At 43.3% G+C, this 18,886-nt stretch overlaps 1 protein-coding gene across 1 annotated transcript in view; it reads left to right on the top strand.

The window, feature by feature from the left end:
* INPP5A (inositol polyphosphate-5-phosphatase A) overlaps nt 1-18,886 on the top strand; it is a 524,295-nt gene that overhangs the window by 296,178 nt on the left and 209,231 nt on the right. Inside the window, exons 5-6 of the mRNA XM_029060884.2 lie at nt 719-782; nt 7,975-8,078. Of these exons, the coding sequence (XP_028916717.1) occupies nt 719-782; nt 7,975-8,078 (168 nt within the window). The remainder of the gene's footprint in view (nt 1-718; nt 783-7,974; nt 8,079-18,886) is intronic.

Genomic DNA, 18,886 nt, shown 5'->3' with positions numbered 1-18,886 from the left:
TCAAATAAAAGTGTAGTGCAGTGCCTTGCACATAGTAAGCGCTTAACAAATGCGATTTAAAAAAATTGACATGGTTTCTGGCCCTCTGGAGGTTAGAATCTAAGAAAGACTTGATTGGTATTTGAAGCAACAAGCTAATAGAACAGGAAATTGTAAGCTAACAACTCTGTTGTAATAATACAATTGATAATAATTGTGTTACTTGTTAGGTGCTTACTATGTGTCAAGCACTGAACTAAACACTGGGGTAGATACAAGATCATCAGGTCCTACACGGGGCTCACACTCTAAGTAGAAGGAAGCAAAAGTGTTGAATCCCTATTTTGCCGATGAGGGAACTGAGGCCCCGAGAAGCTAAAAGTAATTTGCCCAAGATCACAGAGTAGTAAGTGGTGGAGCTGGGATTAGAACCCAGGACCTCTGACTCGCAGACCTGTGCTTTTTCTACTAGGCCACACTGCTAACGACTCGCCCCCATCAGTTAGTTCAGTGCCCTATATAGAGGTAGTGCTCGATAAATAGTATATATTGGGTTGCGAGGCTTAGACCACCCACTTGAGGTAGAAAATCTGCTCCCTGTGTCCCTGGGTTTTGTGTGAATGCTTTTGTTTCAGTTGCTCGCTCACAGAAGTGATGCTCGGGTAAAAGGGCTCTCATTGCTCAAAATCTGAGCTCAAGGTCTGTTCCTTAATGGATTTCCATTCTTCTTCCTTTTCAGGCACTTGGAAGCTTTTATTTTCTTCATGAATCCTTGAAAAACATCTACCAGTTTGACTTTAAAGGTAAGCTTCAAAATATGTTTACAATTATAATTAAGAGATTTTATTTCACCAAGGTTACTCTTCGGCACGGTATGGCTACTATAGACCCCATATATATAATATATAGTCAGGGAATGTGTTTACTGTTATACTCTCCCAAGTGCTTAGTATAGTGCTCGGCATACAGTAAATGCTCAGTAAATATGATTGAGTGACTATATGTAGATATAGATAAAGATATAGAGATAGATATATTTTTATAGATATGTAATATCTATATTCATATGCGTATCTATGTAAAGATATATAATAACTATGATATTTTTAAGAGCTTACTATGTGCCAGGCACTGTACTAAGTGCTGGGGTAGATACAAGCAAATCAGGTTGCATAGATTCTCTGTCCCACATGGGCTCAAAGTCTTTATTCCCATTTAACAGATGAAGTAGCTGAGGCACAGAGAAGTTAAGTGGCTTGCCCAAGGTCACACAGGTCCTTCTGACTCCCAGGCCCATACTATATCCACTAGGCCACACATGTTTATGTATTTATATATTTAGATAGGTAGACATCTGTTATATAGTTATATTGTACTCTTCCAAGTGTTTATTATAGTGCTCTGCACCCATAAATGCTCAATAAATAGGATTGACTGATTCACAGATCTATTCAACTATCTATATATGCCTGCATATATCTACATGTAGACATAGATAGCTAGCTATATGACAGGGCTTGTGTCTAATTCCCACCTCTCCCAGCGCTTAGTATAGTGCTCAGCATGCACTAGGCACTTAATAAATTCTGTTATCTTATACAATATAAGCATGTGACTTAGTGGCAAGAGCCCGGGCTTGGGAGTCAGAGGTCGAGGGTTCTAATCCTGGCTCTGCCACTTACCAGCTGTGTGACTTTGAGCAAATCACTTCACTTCTCTGTGCCTCAGTTACCTCATCTGTAAAATGAGGATTAAGATTGTGAGCCCCACGTGGTAAAACCTGATTACCTTGTATCTACCCCAGTGCTTAGAACACTGCTTGGCACATAGTAAGCGCTTAACAAACACCATTTCATATATATATATATATATATATATATATATGTATGTGTGTGTGTGTGTGTATGTGTATATATACAGCTCTGAAGCTCCCATCTCCTTGTGGGAATTCCAAATGAGCCATGCGCATCAAAACATAAAGTATTTTAGTAGCTGCCAGCAATGTCAATATGAGGTCTATTGATTCTCCTGAGCTTTCAGATAGGATTTGTAATCCTTTCTGAACCTCGAGGATTTCATTACACTCACTCTGTCCATGTTGCCATATATAAAACCTCCATTGAGCCAGGTCACGTGAACTCTCATTCTCCTTGAAGCTGTGGTAACTGATTTTCAAAGTTCTGTCAAACTACATTCAGTCTCACTGTTTTTTGTTCACTTGGAAACTGACCATTTCTTTTCCAGTGATTTGACACCAGTGCTTAGCGTAGAGTCTTGTCCTTCTTTAGCACTTACTGTGGGTCAGGTACTTTATTAAACGTTGGGGTAGATAAAAGCTAATTCATTCATTCAGTCGTATTTATTGAGTACTTACTGTTTGCAAAGCATTGTATTAAGCCCTTGGGAGAGTACAATACAACAACAAACAGACAAATTCCCTGCCCACAACTAGCTCACAGTCTAGAGGGGGAGGCAGACATTAATATACATAAAAAAAGAATGAATGAGTGAATAAATAAATAAATTACAGATATATACATGTGCACTGTGGGGATGGGAGGGAAGAAAAGTGAAGGGAACAAGTAAGGGCGATGTAGAAGTGAAGTGACTTGCCCGAGGTCACCCAGCAGACAAGTAAGAGGCAGAGGAGTGATTAGAATCCAGGTCCTTGACTTCCAGGCCGGAATCTTTCACTAGGCCACACTACCTGTGCCTTGTGAGCTCTTCATAAAAACCATCACTAAATCATACAGAGAAGCAGCTTGGCACAATGGCAAGAGCCCGTGCTTGGAGTCAGAGGACGTGGGTTCTAATTCTGGCTCCGCCACTTGTCTGTTGGGTGATCTTGGGCAAACCACTTAACTTCTCTGTGCCCCAGTTACCTCATCTGTAAAATGGGGATTAAGACCGTGAGCCCCTTGCGGGACAACCTGATTACCTCAATGCTGAGAACAGTGCTTGGCACACAGTAAGCCCTTAACAAATATCATAATTGCCATTATTATTATTATTATTTTTATATAGAGTGCAGGGGCTCTTCTCAGTGGAATACTTAAACAGCAGTTCAAATGGCCCATCTGGCCCAAGGATTTTTTATCCCTCACAAGAGTTGTATCCGTCACCTCCCCAGTGAGTCCCTGGGCTAGTGGTCCAGGTAGCCTGAAATCCCTCATATACATCGTTGACTGAAGCAGCTCAGAAAGGAGTAACCCATATATGCCTAAACTATGCACTCTAGGCTGAAAGCTCATTGTGGGCAGGGAACGTGGGCATTAATTCTGTTGTATTGTACTCTCCCAAGCACTTAGTTCAGTGCTCTGCACACAGTAAGTGCTCAATAAATACTTTTGATCGATGGGTCTTTCCCTGGAACTGTTAGAACTATGAATGCATTTTTATTTATATATTTTTGAATAGCTGTATTCTTACAGATTTTTACTGAAGAAAATTTACACCTTTTGTAAACGGAAGTGATGGTGAAACCTCCAGTTCACAGTCACAAGTCAATCATTTTTATTGAGCGCTTACTGCGTGCAGAGCACTATACTAAGGGTTTTGGAGAGTACACTATAACAGGGTTGGTAGACACATTCCCTGCCACAATAAGCTAATTAGCTAGAGCCTTACAATTTCATAGTGATTAATTTTTCTTGGGGGCAACCAGTTGACTATACTTAGTATCATCAGGCATTTGCCTTCTAGTATATTGTTGAGCAGTGGATTGAAACACAGTTCGATTATTCTCGTCGCTAGTGAGATGCAGCTTGGCCTAGTGGCTGAGCACGAGCCTGAGAGCGAAAAGAGCTAGGGTCCAATCTTGCCTCTAGCACTTGCCTTCTGGGTGACCTTTAGTTCTCTATGCTTCAGTTTCCTCATCTGTAAAATGGGGATGAAATACCTTTCATTCTTCCACCTTAACCTGTGCATCCCCCATGAGGCAGGGATTATGTCCAACCCGGTTATCGTGCACCTAGGGAAGCAGCGTGGCCAAGTAGGTAGAGCACAGGCCTGGGAATCAGAAGGACCTGGGTTCTAGACCTGACTCTGCCACTTGTCTGCTGTTTGACCTTGAGCAAGTCACTTCACTTCTCCATACTGAGTTATCTCATCTGTAAAATGGGGACTAAGACTGTGATCCCCATGAGGGACAGAGACTGTGTCCAACTTGATTGGCTTGTTTCTTCTCCAGTGCTTAATACAGTGCCTGGCACATAGAAGCATTTAACAAATACTGTAAAAAAAAAAACCCTACCCTAGAACTTAGTACAGTGCGTGGCATATAATAAGTGCTCAAGAATGATAAGAAATAATGAATTAATAATAAAAAGAAATACCACAACTGATTGAACAAGGAGAGGCGTAGGGGTTGGTTAGTTGGAACTCTCCCCTGGACTTGCATCTCAGGGAATGTTTCTTGGAGGAGGTAGACATCAAAAAGGGAATTTATTTTGTTATTATTATTATTATCAATAATAATAGTTGTGGTATTTGTTAAGACTTTACTATTTGCCAGGCACTGAACTAACCACAAGCAATTCAGGTTGGACACAGTCTGTGTCCCACATGGGGCTCGTAGTCTTAATCCTCATTTTCCAGATGAGTAACTGAGGTACAGAAAAGTGAAGTGACTTGCCCGAGGTCCCATAGCAGACAAGTGGCAGAGCAGGAATTAGAACCCATGACCTTCTGACTCCCAGGCCTGTGCTCTATCCACTACCCCACTTTATTATTATTCATTATTATGGTATTTGTTAAGCGCTTACTATGTGCCAAGCACTGTTCTAAGCGCTGGGGTAGATACAGAGAAGCAGCATGGCTCAGTGGAAAGAGCCTGGGCTTGGGAGTCAGATGTCATGAGTTCGAATGCCGTCTCTGCCACTTGTCAGCTGTGTGACTGTGGGCAAATCACTGAACTTCTCTCTGCTTCAGTTACCTCATCTGTAAAATGGGGATTAACCGTGAGCCTCACGTGGGACAACCTGATTACCTTGTATCTACCCCAGCGCTTAGAACAGTGCTCGGCACATAGTAAGCGCTTAACAAATACCAACATTATTATTATTATTACAAGGTAATCAGGTTATCCCACGTGGGCTCACACTTTTAATCCCCATTTTACAGATGAGGTAACTGAGGCACAGAGAAGTTAAGTGACTTGCCCAAGGTCAAACAGCCAAGTGGTGGAACCAGGATTAGAACCCACGTCCTCTTGACTCCCAAACCCGGGCTCTTTCCACTAAGCCACAATGCTTAACAAATTTACTCAGCAGGCTCTAGATAAATAATGATGGTATTTCTGAAGGCCTTGCTATGTGCCAGGCACTGTACAAGCATATCAAGTTGGACACATCCCCTCTCCCATGTGGGGCTCACACTCTCAATCCCCATTTTACAGATGAGGTAATTGAGGGCCAGTGAAGTGACTTACCCAGGGTCACACAACAGGTAAATACCACTGGTGCTTCCCATTACTGCTATGGCCCCTACAACTCCTAAAAAGAGGTTTTCAGTCATCTCAGCTGATGGGTTTCATAGGCCAAAAGCAGCCTGCTATTTTTGCTGAGGTAGTCCATCTCCCGGGGATTGCTCCGTGCTGGACTAGCCATAGCATGTCCTGACAGCTCGAGAAGATGTAAGCTCAGCCCTCTTTCTGCTTCTAATATGACTTGCTAATGAGGTAGGATATTTGATAGATACCCATTTTGGCTATGATCTATCGGCGGTTTACTGTAAACGCTTCCCTTGATTAAACAGTTTCCATACAGGCAATTTCCAGTCACAAATTTTTGAGTCATTGAATTGTAATCAAAACGGTATCGTCGCCACTTTTGTTTATCCAAGCAAGGCTGTTCTTCGATCTGTCTATCCATCTAGGTATTCGTATGACATACATCATCGAGGTATCCCAGCCTCCAATCCAATTAGGCTAATTTCATGTTTCCGCGGAAAGGAGGTAGACAAACACCTTATCCGAAGAAGAATCGATTGAGCGGGAAGCTTTGATATGAGAGCTTTTTTGAGAATAAAAATCATGTGAGTGGAGCTTCTGGGGGTGACGAGAAGCCACATTTCTGTAGAAATGTACAGACGCTCCCAAGGCCCTAGTGGAAAGAGCCGAGGCTTGGGAGTCTTGGGATCTGTGTTCTGATGCCAGCTCTACAACTTATTTGGTGGGTGACCTTAGGCAAATCACTTTGCTTCTCTATGTCTCAGTTCCCTCATCTGTAAGGGGTTAAGACCAGGAGCCCCATGTGGGACACAGACTGGGTCCAACCTGAATGACTTGCATCTACCCCAGTGGTTAGTACAATGCCTGGCACATGGTAAGCACTTAACAAATACCATTAAAAAAAAAATGGACCAGGCCATGAACTGAGTAGGTACAATACATTAAGACACAGTCTCTGTCCCCCAACTGGGGATCACAAAGAGAGAACAAATATTAATCTCCATTCTACAGATGAGGAAACTGAGGGCCAGATAAATTATGTATGACTAACCCAAGGGCAAACAAGAGGTGAGGGATTGGAACTCAAATCTTCTGACTCCCAATCTTGTGCTCTTTCCCATAGGCCATCCTGCTGTAGGGTCTGGTGAGGTAGCTGTCGTAGACTCTTCAGCTGTGGAAGCTGCCCAGGTCTGGGAGTCAGGAGAGCCGGATTCTTGTCTTGGGTCTGCCACTTGGGAGCTTACTCTGTTCCAGGCACTATATCGAGCGCTGGGGTAGATACAAGCTAGTCGGGTTGGACACAGTCCATGCCCTATATGGGGCTCACAGTCTCAGTCCCCATTTTATTCATTCATTCGTTCGATCGTATTTATTGAGCACTTACTGTGTGCCGAGCACTGTACTAAGCGCTTAGAATGTACAGTTCAGCAATAAAGAGACACAAGCTCTGCCCACACCGGGCTTGCAGTCTGGAAGGGGGGAGACAGACTTCAAAACAAGTAAACAGGCATCAATATGTAATATGTAATCAGGCATCAGTTTTACAGGTGAGGTGACTGAAGCACAAAGAATAATAATAATAGTAATAATAATAATTATGGTATTTGTTAAATGCTTACTATGTTTCAAGCACTATTTTAAGCACTCACAGTCTTAATCCCCATTTTATAGATGAGGTAACTGAGGCACAAAGAAGTCAAGTGGCTTGCCCAAGGTCACACAGCAGACAAGTGGCGCAGCCGGGCTTAAAATCCACATCCTCTGACTCCCAAGTTCATGCTCTTTCCACTGAGCCACGCTGCTTCTCTGAGTTAATCAGGTTGTCCCAGGTGGGGTTTACAGTCTTAGTCCCCTTTTTACAAATGAGGTAACTGAAGCACAGAGAAGTTTGGTGACTTTTCCCAGGTCACACAGCAGACAATTGGTGGAACCAAAATTAGAATCCTCTGACTCCCAGGCCCAGGCTCTTTCCACTACGAGGGAGTGGCATTGGGATGGATTTAACCTGGTGGCTGTAGTAATTTAGAGAGCAGTATAGCTTAAGGGATAGATCCCTGGGCCTAAGAGTCAGAGGACCTGGGTTCTAATTCCAGCTCTGCCACTTATCTGCTCTGTGGCTTCTCTGGGCCTCAGTTCCTTCCTGTGTAAAATAGGGATTAAGACTCTGAGCCCCATGTGGGGCAGGGACTGTGTCCAACCTGATTTAGCTTATATCTACCCCAGAGATACAAGTACACATAGTGAGAGCTTAAAAAATAGCATTAACAAAAATTATGGGAGAGACCTCCTGAAACGGATGTTATTTCATAATGGCTTTGAAGATGGGGAGTGCTGTGCTCGGAAACAGATCATGTTTGCTAACTATATTGTACTGCCCCAAATGCATAGCACAGTGATCTGCACACCAGAAGCTCTCAGTAAATGCCAATGATTGATTGATTGTTCTGGTGAATATGAAGTTTTCTCACAGACCTTTTTCTTTTTGAAATTGATACATGAGCAAAGCCACTCATTTATTGTCAACTGTCTTTCCTCTCTTCTCCTAGCTAAGAAATATAAAAAAGTTACTGGGAAAGAAATCTACTCTGACACATTAGAGAGCACCCCCATGCTGGAGAAAGAGAAGTTTCCCCAGGAATATTTCCCTGAGGTAAGTACAAGTCGATGATGTACATTAGATCCCTGTCTACAATCTGAGATTGTCTCCGATTACAGTTTAAGCAGCCAGACATAGAGTTTGCCTTTTTCTTCAGTTGCCATGTGTATTCCTTCATGTGTATTTGTCAGCATTCAGTCAGTGAGTGAGTTGTATTTGTTGAGCCCTTACTATGTGCAGAGCACTGTGTCGAGTACTTGGGAGAGTACAGTTGCTCCACATAGAGTAAGCACTCAGTAAATACAAATGAATGAATGTGTACATTATAACAATAAACAGACACATTCCCTGCCCACAACGAGCTTACAGTCTAAAGGGGAAGACAGAATTAATACTCAATTATTCATTCAGTCAGTCATATTTATTGAGCGCTTACTGTGTGCAGAGCACTGAACTAAGCACTTGGAAAGGACAGTTCAGCAACAGTGAGAGGCAATTCCTGCCCACAACGGGCTCACAGTCTAGAGGGGAGGAGACAGACATCAAAACAAGTAAAAAGTCATCAATAGCATCAATATAAATAAACAGAATTATAGATATGTACATATATACACAAGCGCCGTGGGGCCGGGGGTAGAGCAAAGGGAGAGAATCAGGGCAATGGGGTGGGGAGGGGAAGCTGAGGAAAAAGAAAAGCTCAATCTGGGAAGGCCTCCGGAGGAGGTGAGCCTTCAATAGGGCTTTGAAGGAGGGAAATTTGATTGTCACATGTGAGGTGGGAGGGCATTCCAGGTCAGAAGTAGGACCTGAGCCAGGGGTCGAAGGCAGGACAGGCAAGAACGAGGCACAGTGAGGAGGTTAGGGGCAGAGGAGCAGAGTGTGTGGGCTGGGATGAAGAAGAGAGAAGGGAGTTGAGGTAGGAGGGGGCAAGGTGATGGAGAACTTAGAAGCCAAGAGTGAGGAGTTTTTGTTTGATACGGAGATTGAGAGGCAACCACTGGAGATTTTTGAGGAGCGGGGTGACTTGCCCAGAACGTTACTGTAATCCAGGCAGCAGAGTGAAGTATAGACTGAAGTGAGGAGAGACAGGAGGTTGGGAGATCAGAAAGGTTGCTGTTGCAGTCATCCAGTTGAGATAGGATGAGTGATTGTACTACCTGGTAGCGGTTTGGTTGGAGAGGGTTTTGATGACGGATTGGATATGTGGGGTGAATGAGAGCGCGATGTCAAAGATGACACCAAGATTGCGGGCGTGTGAGACGGGAAGGATAGTAGTGCTATCCAAAGTGATGGGAAAGTCAGGGAGAGGACAGGGTTTGGAAGGGAAGATTAGGAGCTCAGTCTGTTACAGTCAATTACAGATGTGTACATAAGAGCTGTGGTGCTGGGAGTGGGGGTAAATAAAGGGAGCAAGTCAGGGACTAACTGCACTGTACTGTCCCAAGTGCATAGCACAGTGCTCTGCACATCGTAAGTGCTCAGTAAATACCAATGATTGATCAATTGTTCTGGTGAATATGAAGTTTTCTCACAGATATTTTTCTTTTTAAATCGATACATGAGATGGCATAGCAGAGCCACTCATTGCTCTGGCAGAAAGGAGTGGAAGAAGAAAGGAGGGCTTAGTCAGAGAAGGTCTCTTTGAGGAGATGGGCCTTCAATAAGGCTTTGTGCCGGGGAGAGTAATTGTCTGTCGGATATGAGGAGGGAGGGCATTCCAGACCAGAGGTAGGATGTGGGCAAGAGGTCAGCTCCGAGGTAGATGAGATTGAGGTACAGTGAGTAGGTTGCCTTTAGGGGAGAGAAGGGTGCGGACTGGGTTGTAGGAGGAGAGTCGTGAGGTGAGTTAGGAGGGGCAAGGTGATTTCTTTAAAGCCAATGGTGAGAAATTTCTGTTTGATTGGAGTTGGATGGGCAATCAATTAATTGTATATATTGAGCACTTACCATGTGCAGAATACTGTACTGAGAACTAGGGATAGTGCACTGAAACAGAGTTAGTAACATGCTCCCTGCCCACAGTAAACTTGCATTGTACAGTGCCAAGGAATTCCCCTCATAGCCTCTTTGGGCGATCAGATTTTCACACTGAGAAATTTTAAGTCACCAGAGTACTTTCTGGGCTGGGGGAGATAAGGAAAGTTTAGAAAGTGATGTTAAAGAAATCCTAAATTTTCACAACTGAACATTTCCCAGAAGCAGCATGGCCTGGTAGATAGAGCCCAGGGCTGGGAGTCAGAAGGACCTGGAATTTAGTCTCAGTTCTGCCACTTGTCTACTGTGTGACCTTGGGCAAATCACTTCTCTTCTCTGGGCCTCACTTACCTCATCTGTAAAATGGGGATTAAGACTGTGAGCCCCACATGGGACATGGTCTGTGTCCAACCTAATTACTTTGTACCCACCCCAGCGCTTGGAACCATGCCTAGCACATGATAAGCCCTTAACAAATACTATAAAAAAGAAAACATAAATATGAATTGGGTATTATGTGTGAGGGAATAAGTGTGTTAAGAATTTTGCAAAAATTAACCAAATAAATCCATTTGTTCAGTTGTATCGCCTCTAGACTCTGAGCTCCTTGTGGACGAGATTGTCTCTATTGCTCTATTGTATTTTCCCAAGCACTTACTACAGTTCTCTGCACACAATAAGCGCTCAATAAATACAATTGAATGAATGAATTTGTGAAGTGTAAGCCTATAAACTTTTCTCCCTTTTATCTGCAGCTAAAATAATCCATTGTTACTATTTCTTTAATATGCATGGAGTCCATCAAGCAATCAATCTGTCGTGTTTATTGAGCACTTTCTGTAGGCCGAGCGCTGTACTAAACACCCGAGAGAGTACAATATAATGGAGTTGGTAGACACCTTCCCTGCCCACAATGAGTTTACCATCTACAGTCAGATTAAGATTTGGGTATGTTTTCAAAAAGAGTGTTAAAATCATAGAAACATCCAATCAGTATAACTTATATTTTCCTCCAGGACTTGCAGGTATTTTGGTTCTCTGTCCTTTGCAACTGTGTCTATGTATCGATAGTAAGGGGAGGATGAGAAATTTATGCCCCGAGGTTATGATGTCCATTCAGCCCCTGAAGGATTGTTCTTCTAGATTTTTCTTCTTCAATAGGGACACACATCTGGGGGAATTCTTCAGTGACCGCCCAGGCCAGTTGGGAATTTCAGCTGATTGCGAACAAGGCCACAAGTTTATTAACTCGCTTTTATTATCGAGCCTTGAGTGAGGGATCCCTGGCAGATGGCGTGAAGGATGGGACATGAGAGTGATCCATGTCATCCTCTCAAGTCCCTCATCCACTGAAAAAATTCTCTTCCAAGGGCAGGTGCCGGCGTTCCTGTCTGGTTCTTGGCCGGGAATATACGCCCTCTGTCTTGCCTGAAATTCCAGCTCATTGAGTTGGCATGTGCCCATTGAATCCATCTTCAGAGACCCCACCTCCCCTCATCTCTAGTTCCTTTTAAATTAATAGTGAGAAAACGGATGTTATTTGTTAAGTAGTGTGGCTCAGAGAAGCAGCTTGGCTCAGTGGTAAGAGCATGGGCTTGGGAGTTAGAGGATGTGGGTTCTAATCCCGGCTCCGCCACTCAACAGCTGTGTGACTTTGTGCAAGTCACTTAACCTCTCTGTGCCTCAGTTACCTCATCTGTAAAATGGGGATTAAAACTGTGAGCCCCACGTGGGACAACCCGATCACCTTGTATCCCCCCAGTGCTTAGAACAGTGCTTTACACATACTAAGCGCTTAACAAATACCACTATTATTATTATTAGGCACTCCTTGTTTAAGTACTGTGCTATGGACCGGGGATGATATAAGATTGTCAGATGGGATACAATCCTGGTCTAGTGCGGGGTTCCCGGCCTCAGAGGTGGGGAAAGCCGGTATCTCATCCTCATTTCACAGCTGAGGAAACTGAGACACGTAGAGATGAAATGACTTGCATGAGCTCACACACAGCAGGCCAGTGGCAGAGGTGTGATTCAGACCTGGGTCCCGGCTCTGTCCACTTGACCCTGATACTGTAGAATGAACAGCCCTTCCTTTTCAAAAGGATAGGATACCCGTTTACCAACTCCATAATATTGTACTCTCCCAAGTGCTCAGTATAGGGTTCTGCACACAGTAAGCACTCAATGAATACCATTGATTGATTATACCAAGTAGCTGTACTGAGGGTTTTTTTTCTTTCTTTCTCTTTGCCCATTTTGAAAGCATTCAAATTTTCTTTTTCCTCTTCTCATTAAGAAAGAGCAAATCAAATACCAACCAGTGCAGTTAATTAGCGATAATAATAATGGCATTTGTTAAGCACTTACTATGTGCTAGGCACTGTTGTAAGCACTGGGGTAGATACAAGAAAATTGGGTTGGACCTGACCCACACGGGGCTCACAGCCAAACCACCTTAAATGGGTCCGATTCCTCAAAATTCAGGATTTGGCCCAAATTCATCTCTCTAATGGGCCTCCTGATATTATAGACCTTCCCTTCATTCCGGACGTTCGTTAAGCATCCTTCAGGACTGTCCCTAGCTTTACAGTGGAGGACAACTGGGTTTGTTTAGCTTAGGTACCACTCTTAGCTTTCCATTTTCCACCTCTGGTGATTTTAGACCAAACCTTTACCATAGCTTGAACACTCAAACATTTTTTTTTCCTTTTGATTGTGAATTGGTTTAAGACTGATTTCTCTTCTTTTTATTACCCTCGCTTAAGGATGATCTAAAAGTAATTACAATGATTGAGGCTTAATGCAATTCAAAATAATTACAGCCCAGTGCATATAAAACTAACAAAACTTTCCACATTGATTTATGGGTCCTCTCGGCTGAGTATGAATCTCAAACGATGCCTCAGGGAGCAACTCTCCAGATAATGTTCCGCCATTTAAAAAAAAAAAGCAGATTTGTGTAGTCTATCAGGGTGGAGTCATTTTTTTTTCCTTTTGCCTATAGTGAGAAATTGGTTGTTATCATAGATCACAGATACTGCTCAAAGCTCTTATGAAAGATGAATTAATTTCACTAATGCTTTAATGCAAACCTTTCATGGAGAAGGCTGTATCGTGATAACCTCACTGAAGTCTCTCTTTTCTCAATGGTGATTTATGTTGTCTTTTAGTAGATGAAACGGCCGACATTCCCAATCCATCTGCCGGCTAAAGGAATCCTATTAACACGGGATCTGAGGAGGGACTTAATATAGTAAGGTGAACAATGAACAGAGGCACGAAGCGGGTTTTGTTTTGGGTTTGAAATCCCAGTAGCCTCTGAGGGAAAGAAAGCACGCCAGGGAAATGAATCGAAAAACCTCGTGTTCTTCTCACTCGGCTTTTGGTAGACAAATATCAGGAATAGAAGAAGAGGATTAATTTTGATAACCTATTGGTGGGCATCCTCCGTTCACTCCTCATGTCTTTTTGGAGATCCCTTGTTTCCGGCATCGATTACCTGAATCACAACCTCCAAAAGCTAGGCCATGAGCCGAGGGCATCTGGAAGTGAAAGGGATGGATGGAGAGGATTGACAAGAAATATCATCAAGTTACAGGTACCTTAGGGCATTTCTTCAAGTGAACCTGCCCACGAAGGAGCAATTGTCTACTACCTCAATAGACAATTGTGTTCATTCTTTTTTGACCCAAAGTAAAACAGAGCTGTATGTTCAGAGGTTCTAATTGTGTGGGGATTCACCATTATGCCTCACAGAAGTAGCAGTAGAATTACTACTACTTCAAGAGGGTCAAATTTCAAATAAGGAGGGCAGGTATCTTAGCTCCATTTTACAGTGATGGAATTTAGGCCCAGACAGGTTACGTGACTCTGCCAAGATCACACAGCCACCCAGTGGCAAAGCCGGGACTCAGATCTCCTGAATTTTAGTTGCATGCTCTTTCCACTAAGCTATACTGCCTCCCGTGTGTTCTCTTTCTTGGAAAGCTGCAGGGAAGCTAGGCCCCATACCCTGGAGCTTTTATTCAAGGCTTTGCCAAGCTGCCTATCAGGATTAGAGACTGAAGTCACCGGTTTTTCTCTTTGAAGCAAAGATCTAAGGTCATTTAAGATGTGAAAAAACTATTTCACCCTAATTCATTAAAAGTGCCTTTTGAAAAATCAGGTGATTCCTAAATCACTGTTCAAGGCTACCTGGTTGTGACTGTAGTGTACTAAGGGTGGAAGCTATTAGCATGAAAAAGCTGCAGCCATGAGAAATGCCAAGTAATCTGCTCAAAAATGTGACCCATTGCATCTTGGCAAAATTTAAAATGGGCTGAAAAATCTGTGGTAATAATAATAATTCTGGTACTTGTTAAGCACTTACTACATGACTAAAACGGTTTTAAGACCTGGGGAAGATACAGATTAATCAGGTTGGACACAGTCCCTGTCCCACATGAGGCTCACAGTCTTAATCCCCATTTGACAGATGAGGGAACTGAGGCTCAGAGAAGTCAAGTGACTTGCCCAAGGTCACACAGTACACAAGTGGTGGAGCTGGAATTGTGACCCAGGTCTTTCTGACTCCTAGGCCTGTGCTCCATTCATTCATTCATTCATTCAGTAGTATTTATTGAGCACCTACTATGTGCAGAGCACTGTACTAAGTGCTTGGAGTGTACAATTCGGCAACAGATAGAGACAATCCCTGCCCAATAATGGGCGCACGGTCTAAACGGGGGAGACAGCAAAGCAAAACAGACAAAACAAAACAACATCATCAAGATAAATGTAAAGATAAAGATCATCAAGATAAAGAATCATGGAGATGTACATATTAACAAAATAAATAGGTAATAAATAAATACAAATATACATATACAAATATGCACAGTGCTGAGGGGAGGGGAAGGGGGAAGAGCAAGGGGTGGGGAGGGGAGGAGAGGAGGAGCAGAGGGAAAGGAGGGCTCAGCCTGGGAAGGCCTCCTGGCAAGGTGAGCTTTCAGTAGGACTTTGAAGAGGGGAGAGAGTTAGTTTGGCGGAGGTGAGGAGGGAGGGCATTCCGGGACAGCGGGAGGACGTGGGCCAGGGATCGACGATGGGAAAGGCATGAATGGGGGACTGTGAGGAGGTGAGCGACAGAGGAGCAGAGTGTATGGGGTGGGCAGTAGAAAGAGAGAAGGGAGGTGAGGTAGGAGGGGGCAAGGTGATGGAGAGCTTTGAAGCCAAGAGTGAGGAGTTTTTGTTTCGTGAGAAGGTTGATAGGCAACCCCTGGAGGTTTTCACTAAGCCACACTGCTTCTCTGGTGGAGCAGCTGCTTCTCTGGTGGAAGCTTACTTGAAAATAGATAAAATTTGCTTGTGTTTTTGTGTATTTAGGAACTGAGGTTTCCAGTACAAATCAAAAATTGAAAGAATCGCTGCTCTAGTCAAACATAATTCCAAGAAAACTTCAGATTTTCAATTCCATGCTATGATGAAGCATGGATTGAAATGTAACACATTTTGGCCACCTCCAGTTTAGACTATTTTCGATGAGGTAATTAATCACGTCAGAATTTTGTCAAGGGTCACATTCTCTATTGATATGCTCTTGACAACGTAGCATTTTCCTGCCATTCTATCAAACATTGACTCTGAGGACTTTCAAATATTTCTGGGCATCTTCAAGATTAAGGATGCAAAACAATCACTAATGAAGCATATTGCAGAAAACTCAAATGAACTTGATGTGATCCTATTAGTTCTGACAGTATTATAAAGAGCTTCCTAGCTAGTCATTCAATCAGTATTTATTAAGCAGTTATTACATGCAGAGCACTGTACTAAGCATTTGAGAGAGTACAGTATAACCAGTTGGTAGACACGTTCCCTGCCCACAACAGACTTACAGTTTAGAGGGGGAAACAGACATCACTATAAATTAATTCAATTAAGGACAATGTACTAAGTGCTGTGGGGCTGAGGTGAATAAAATGGGCAAATCCAGGTGCAGCAGTGTTGCAGAAGGGATGGAAGAAGAAAAAAGGAAATGGGATCTTACTGAGGGAAGATCTCTTGGAGGAGATGTGCTTTTCATAAGTCTTTGAAGGTGGGGAGAATGATGGTCTGTCGGGTGTGAAGAGGGAAGGCGTTGCAGGCCAGAGGCAGGGCTTGGGCGAGAGATCTAGGTAGAATTCAGTATTCTTAATCTTCCCTGAGTTAATGGCAGGAGAAGTGGGATCTGTTTCATCAGGAGAAATTTAGGCAAGCCTGAAGGTAGGATACTTAGGCAGCAAGGAAGTCAGAGGCCCGGGTTCTAATTCCGCCTTTGCCATTTCCCTGCTGTGCCCCTTTGGGCAAGTTACTTCACTTCTCTATTCTACAGTGTCCTCATGTGCAAAATGGTGATTCAATGCCTGTTTTCCCTCCCAATTAGACTGCAAGCCCCATGTGAGACAGGGAGAGTGTCCAACCTCATTATCTTGAATAGACTTAGTACAGCGCCTGATGTATAATAGACACTTAACACACATACCACAGTTATTATTGTGTGTCGTTCTTATTATTATTATGATCATTGTAAACATGGAAACAGAGCAACTCGAGAGGTGATGGCATTTTAGTGCCCGGAGATTTTCAAGACAAATTTAGTTCATGAGGAGCAGCATGGTGTAGTGGATAGAGCACCAGCCTGGGAGTCAGAATGTCAGGGGTTCTAATCCCAGCTCCACCACATGTGTGCTTTGTGACCTTCGACAAGTCATTTCACTTCTCTGTGCCTCAGTTCCCTCATCTGTAAAACTAGAGATTAAGACTGTAAGCCCCAAATGGGACAACCTGATTACCTTGTATCAGCGCTTAGAACAATGCTTAGCACATAGTAAGTGCTTAACAAATACCATCATCATTATTATTATCACAATATAAGACATTCCCTGCCCACAGTGAACTTGTCATCTGGAGAGGGAGACAGACATTAATATCAATAAATTTATGGATATGTGTCTTAAACATATGCACATTATGTACATAATATATAATCAGTATATTTATTCTCTTACTGTGTGCAGAGCGCTGTAGAGAATTTTCAGTGAGCACATTAGAGTTAGAAGACACCATCCCTGCAAGAACCAAACCCTGCCTTCAAGTTGCTTACTTTCTAGCAGGCAAAGATCTTCCCAGATCTATTTAATAATTCAGCATTAATCATCATCAGTGGTGTTTATTGATGTCTTAATGTTACGTGTTCAGCACTTAGATTATTTGAAGGACTGTCATAGGAGAAACAGCGTGGCTTAGTGGAAAGCTCTCAGGCCTGGGAGTCCAAGGACCTGAGTTTTAGACTTTAAGCTCGTTGTGGGAAAGCAGAGTATCTGTTATATTATTGTTTGTACTCTCCTAAGTGCTTAATACAGTATCTTGTGCATAGTAAGCGCTCAATATATTTGATTGATTGAATTATTGATAATCCCAGCTCTACCACTTCTGCTCTGTGACCTTGAGTAAGTCACTTCACTTCTCTGTGCCTCTGTTACCTCATCTATAAAATGGCAACTGACTGAGTCCCAGGTGGGTCATGGGCTATGTCCAACTTGATTATCTTGTATCTACCTCAGCACTTAGTTCACTGACTGGCACATAGTAAAGGGCTTAACAAATGCCGTAAAAAAATTTAAAAAAAGGCAAAAGAGAGCTGGTTTTCTCCATACGTCCCTAAGTAGTGCATCTCATTACAGCACAGTGCTCCTGCAAGCACTTAATAAACACTATTACCTCTATAATAATGATGACAATAATAGTGGTATTTATTAAGCACTTACTGTGTGCCTGACACTACTAAGCACTGGGGTGGATACAAGCAAATCGGGTTGGACAAAGTTCCTGTCCCACATAGACTTCACAGTCTCAATCCCCGTTTTACAGATGGGGTAACTGAGTCACAGAGAAGTGAAGTGACTTGCCCAGAGTCACACAGTAGACTGGTGGCGGAGCCGGAATTAGAACCCACCACCTTCTGACTCCCAGTCCCCTGCTCTATCCACTTCACCAAAAATTTCTAGGAGCTCTGTCTGGGGCCTGATATGCATCATTCTGGGAAGTGGGAGTTGATGAAGTGAAAGTGGATGAATTTGAAATCAGAAGACAGAATCGAGGCAACGTCTACTGGAGCCTTGTAGCCCAAATAAAACAGTTCCTGGTCCAGCATGGACTTGGGGCACATATGACAAGAACTGGTTTGTGATTTTAAAAGGTGGAATTTGTTAAGTGCTTTTTACGTGCCAAGCACTGTACTAAGTATTGGAGTGGATACAAGATAATAGTGATAATAGTAATACTTGCGCTATTTGTTAAGCACTTACTATATGCCAGGCACCGAATGAAGCACTGGGGTGGACACCATGCGGCTCACAGTCTCAGTCTCCATTTTACAGATGACAGAACTGAGGTGAAGTGAAGTGACTTGCCCAGGGTCACACAATAGACAAGTGGCGGAGCCCGCAATTAGAACCCATGACCTTCTGACTCCCAGGCCTGTGCTCTATCCACTATGCCATGCTGCTTCTCTGTACTAAGAGAAGCTGCACTGAACTAAAAGCTTGGGAGAGTGCAGTAGGACAGAGTTGGCAGACACATTCCCTGCCCACAAGGAGCTCGTTATGTCGGACACTATCTCTTTCCCACACGGGACTCACATTCTAAGTAGGAGGGAGAACAGGTATCAGATCTTCCTTTAACAGATGAGGAATTCGAGGCACAGAAAAGTAAAGTGACTTGCCCGTGGTCACATGACCGGCAAGGGTGTAACCGATATTAGAACCTGAGCCCTCTGACTCTACTGGGAAACGTTAGGGTGGAGGATCAGGTCTCACAGAGAAACCTGGTTGTTCTTGGAGAGATGGCACTGATGAAGATATCAC

This window comes from Ornithorhynchus anatinus, chromosome 3 (assembly GCF_004115215.2).
Source record: "Ornithorhynchus anatinus isolate Pmale09 chromosome 3, mOrnAna1.pri.v4, whole genome shotgun sequence".
NCBI lineage: Eukaryota > Metazoa > Chordata > Mammalia > Monotremata > Ornithorhynchidae > Ornithorhynchus > Ornithorhynchus anatinus.
Note: the sequence above shows the minus strand (reverse complement) of the source record. Positions and strands in the feature narration are given on the sequence as shown.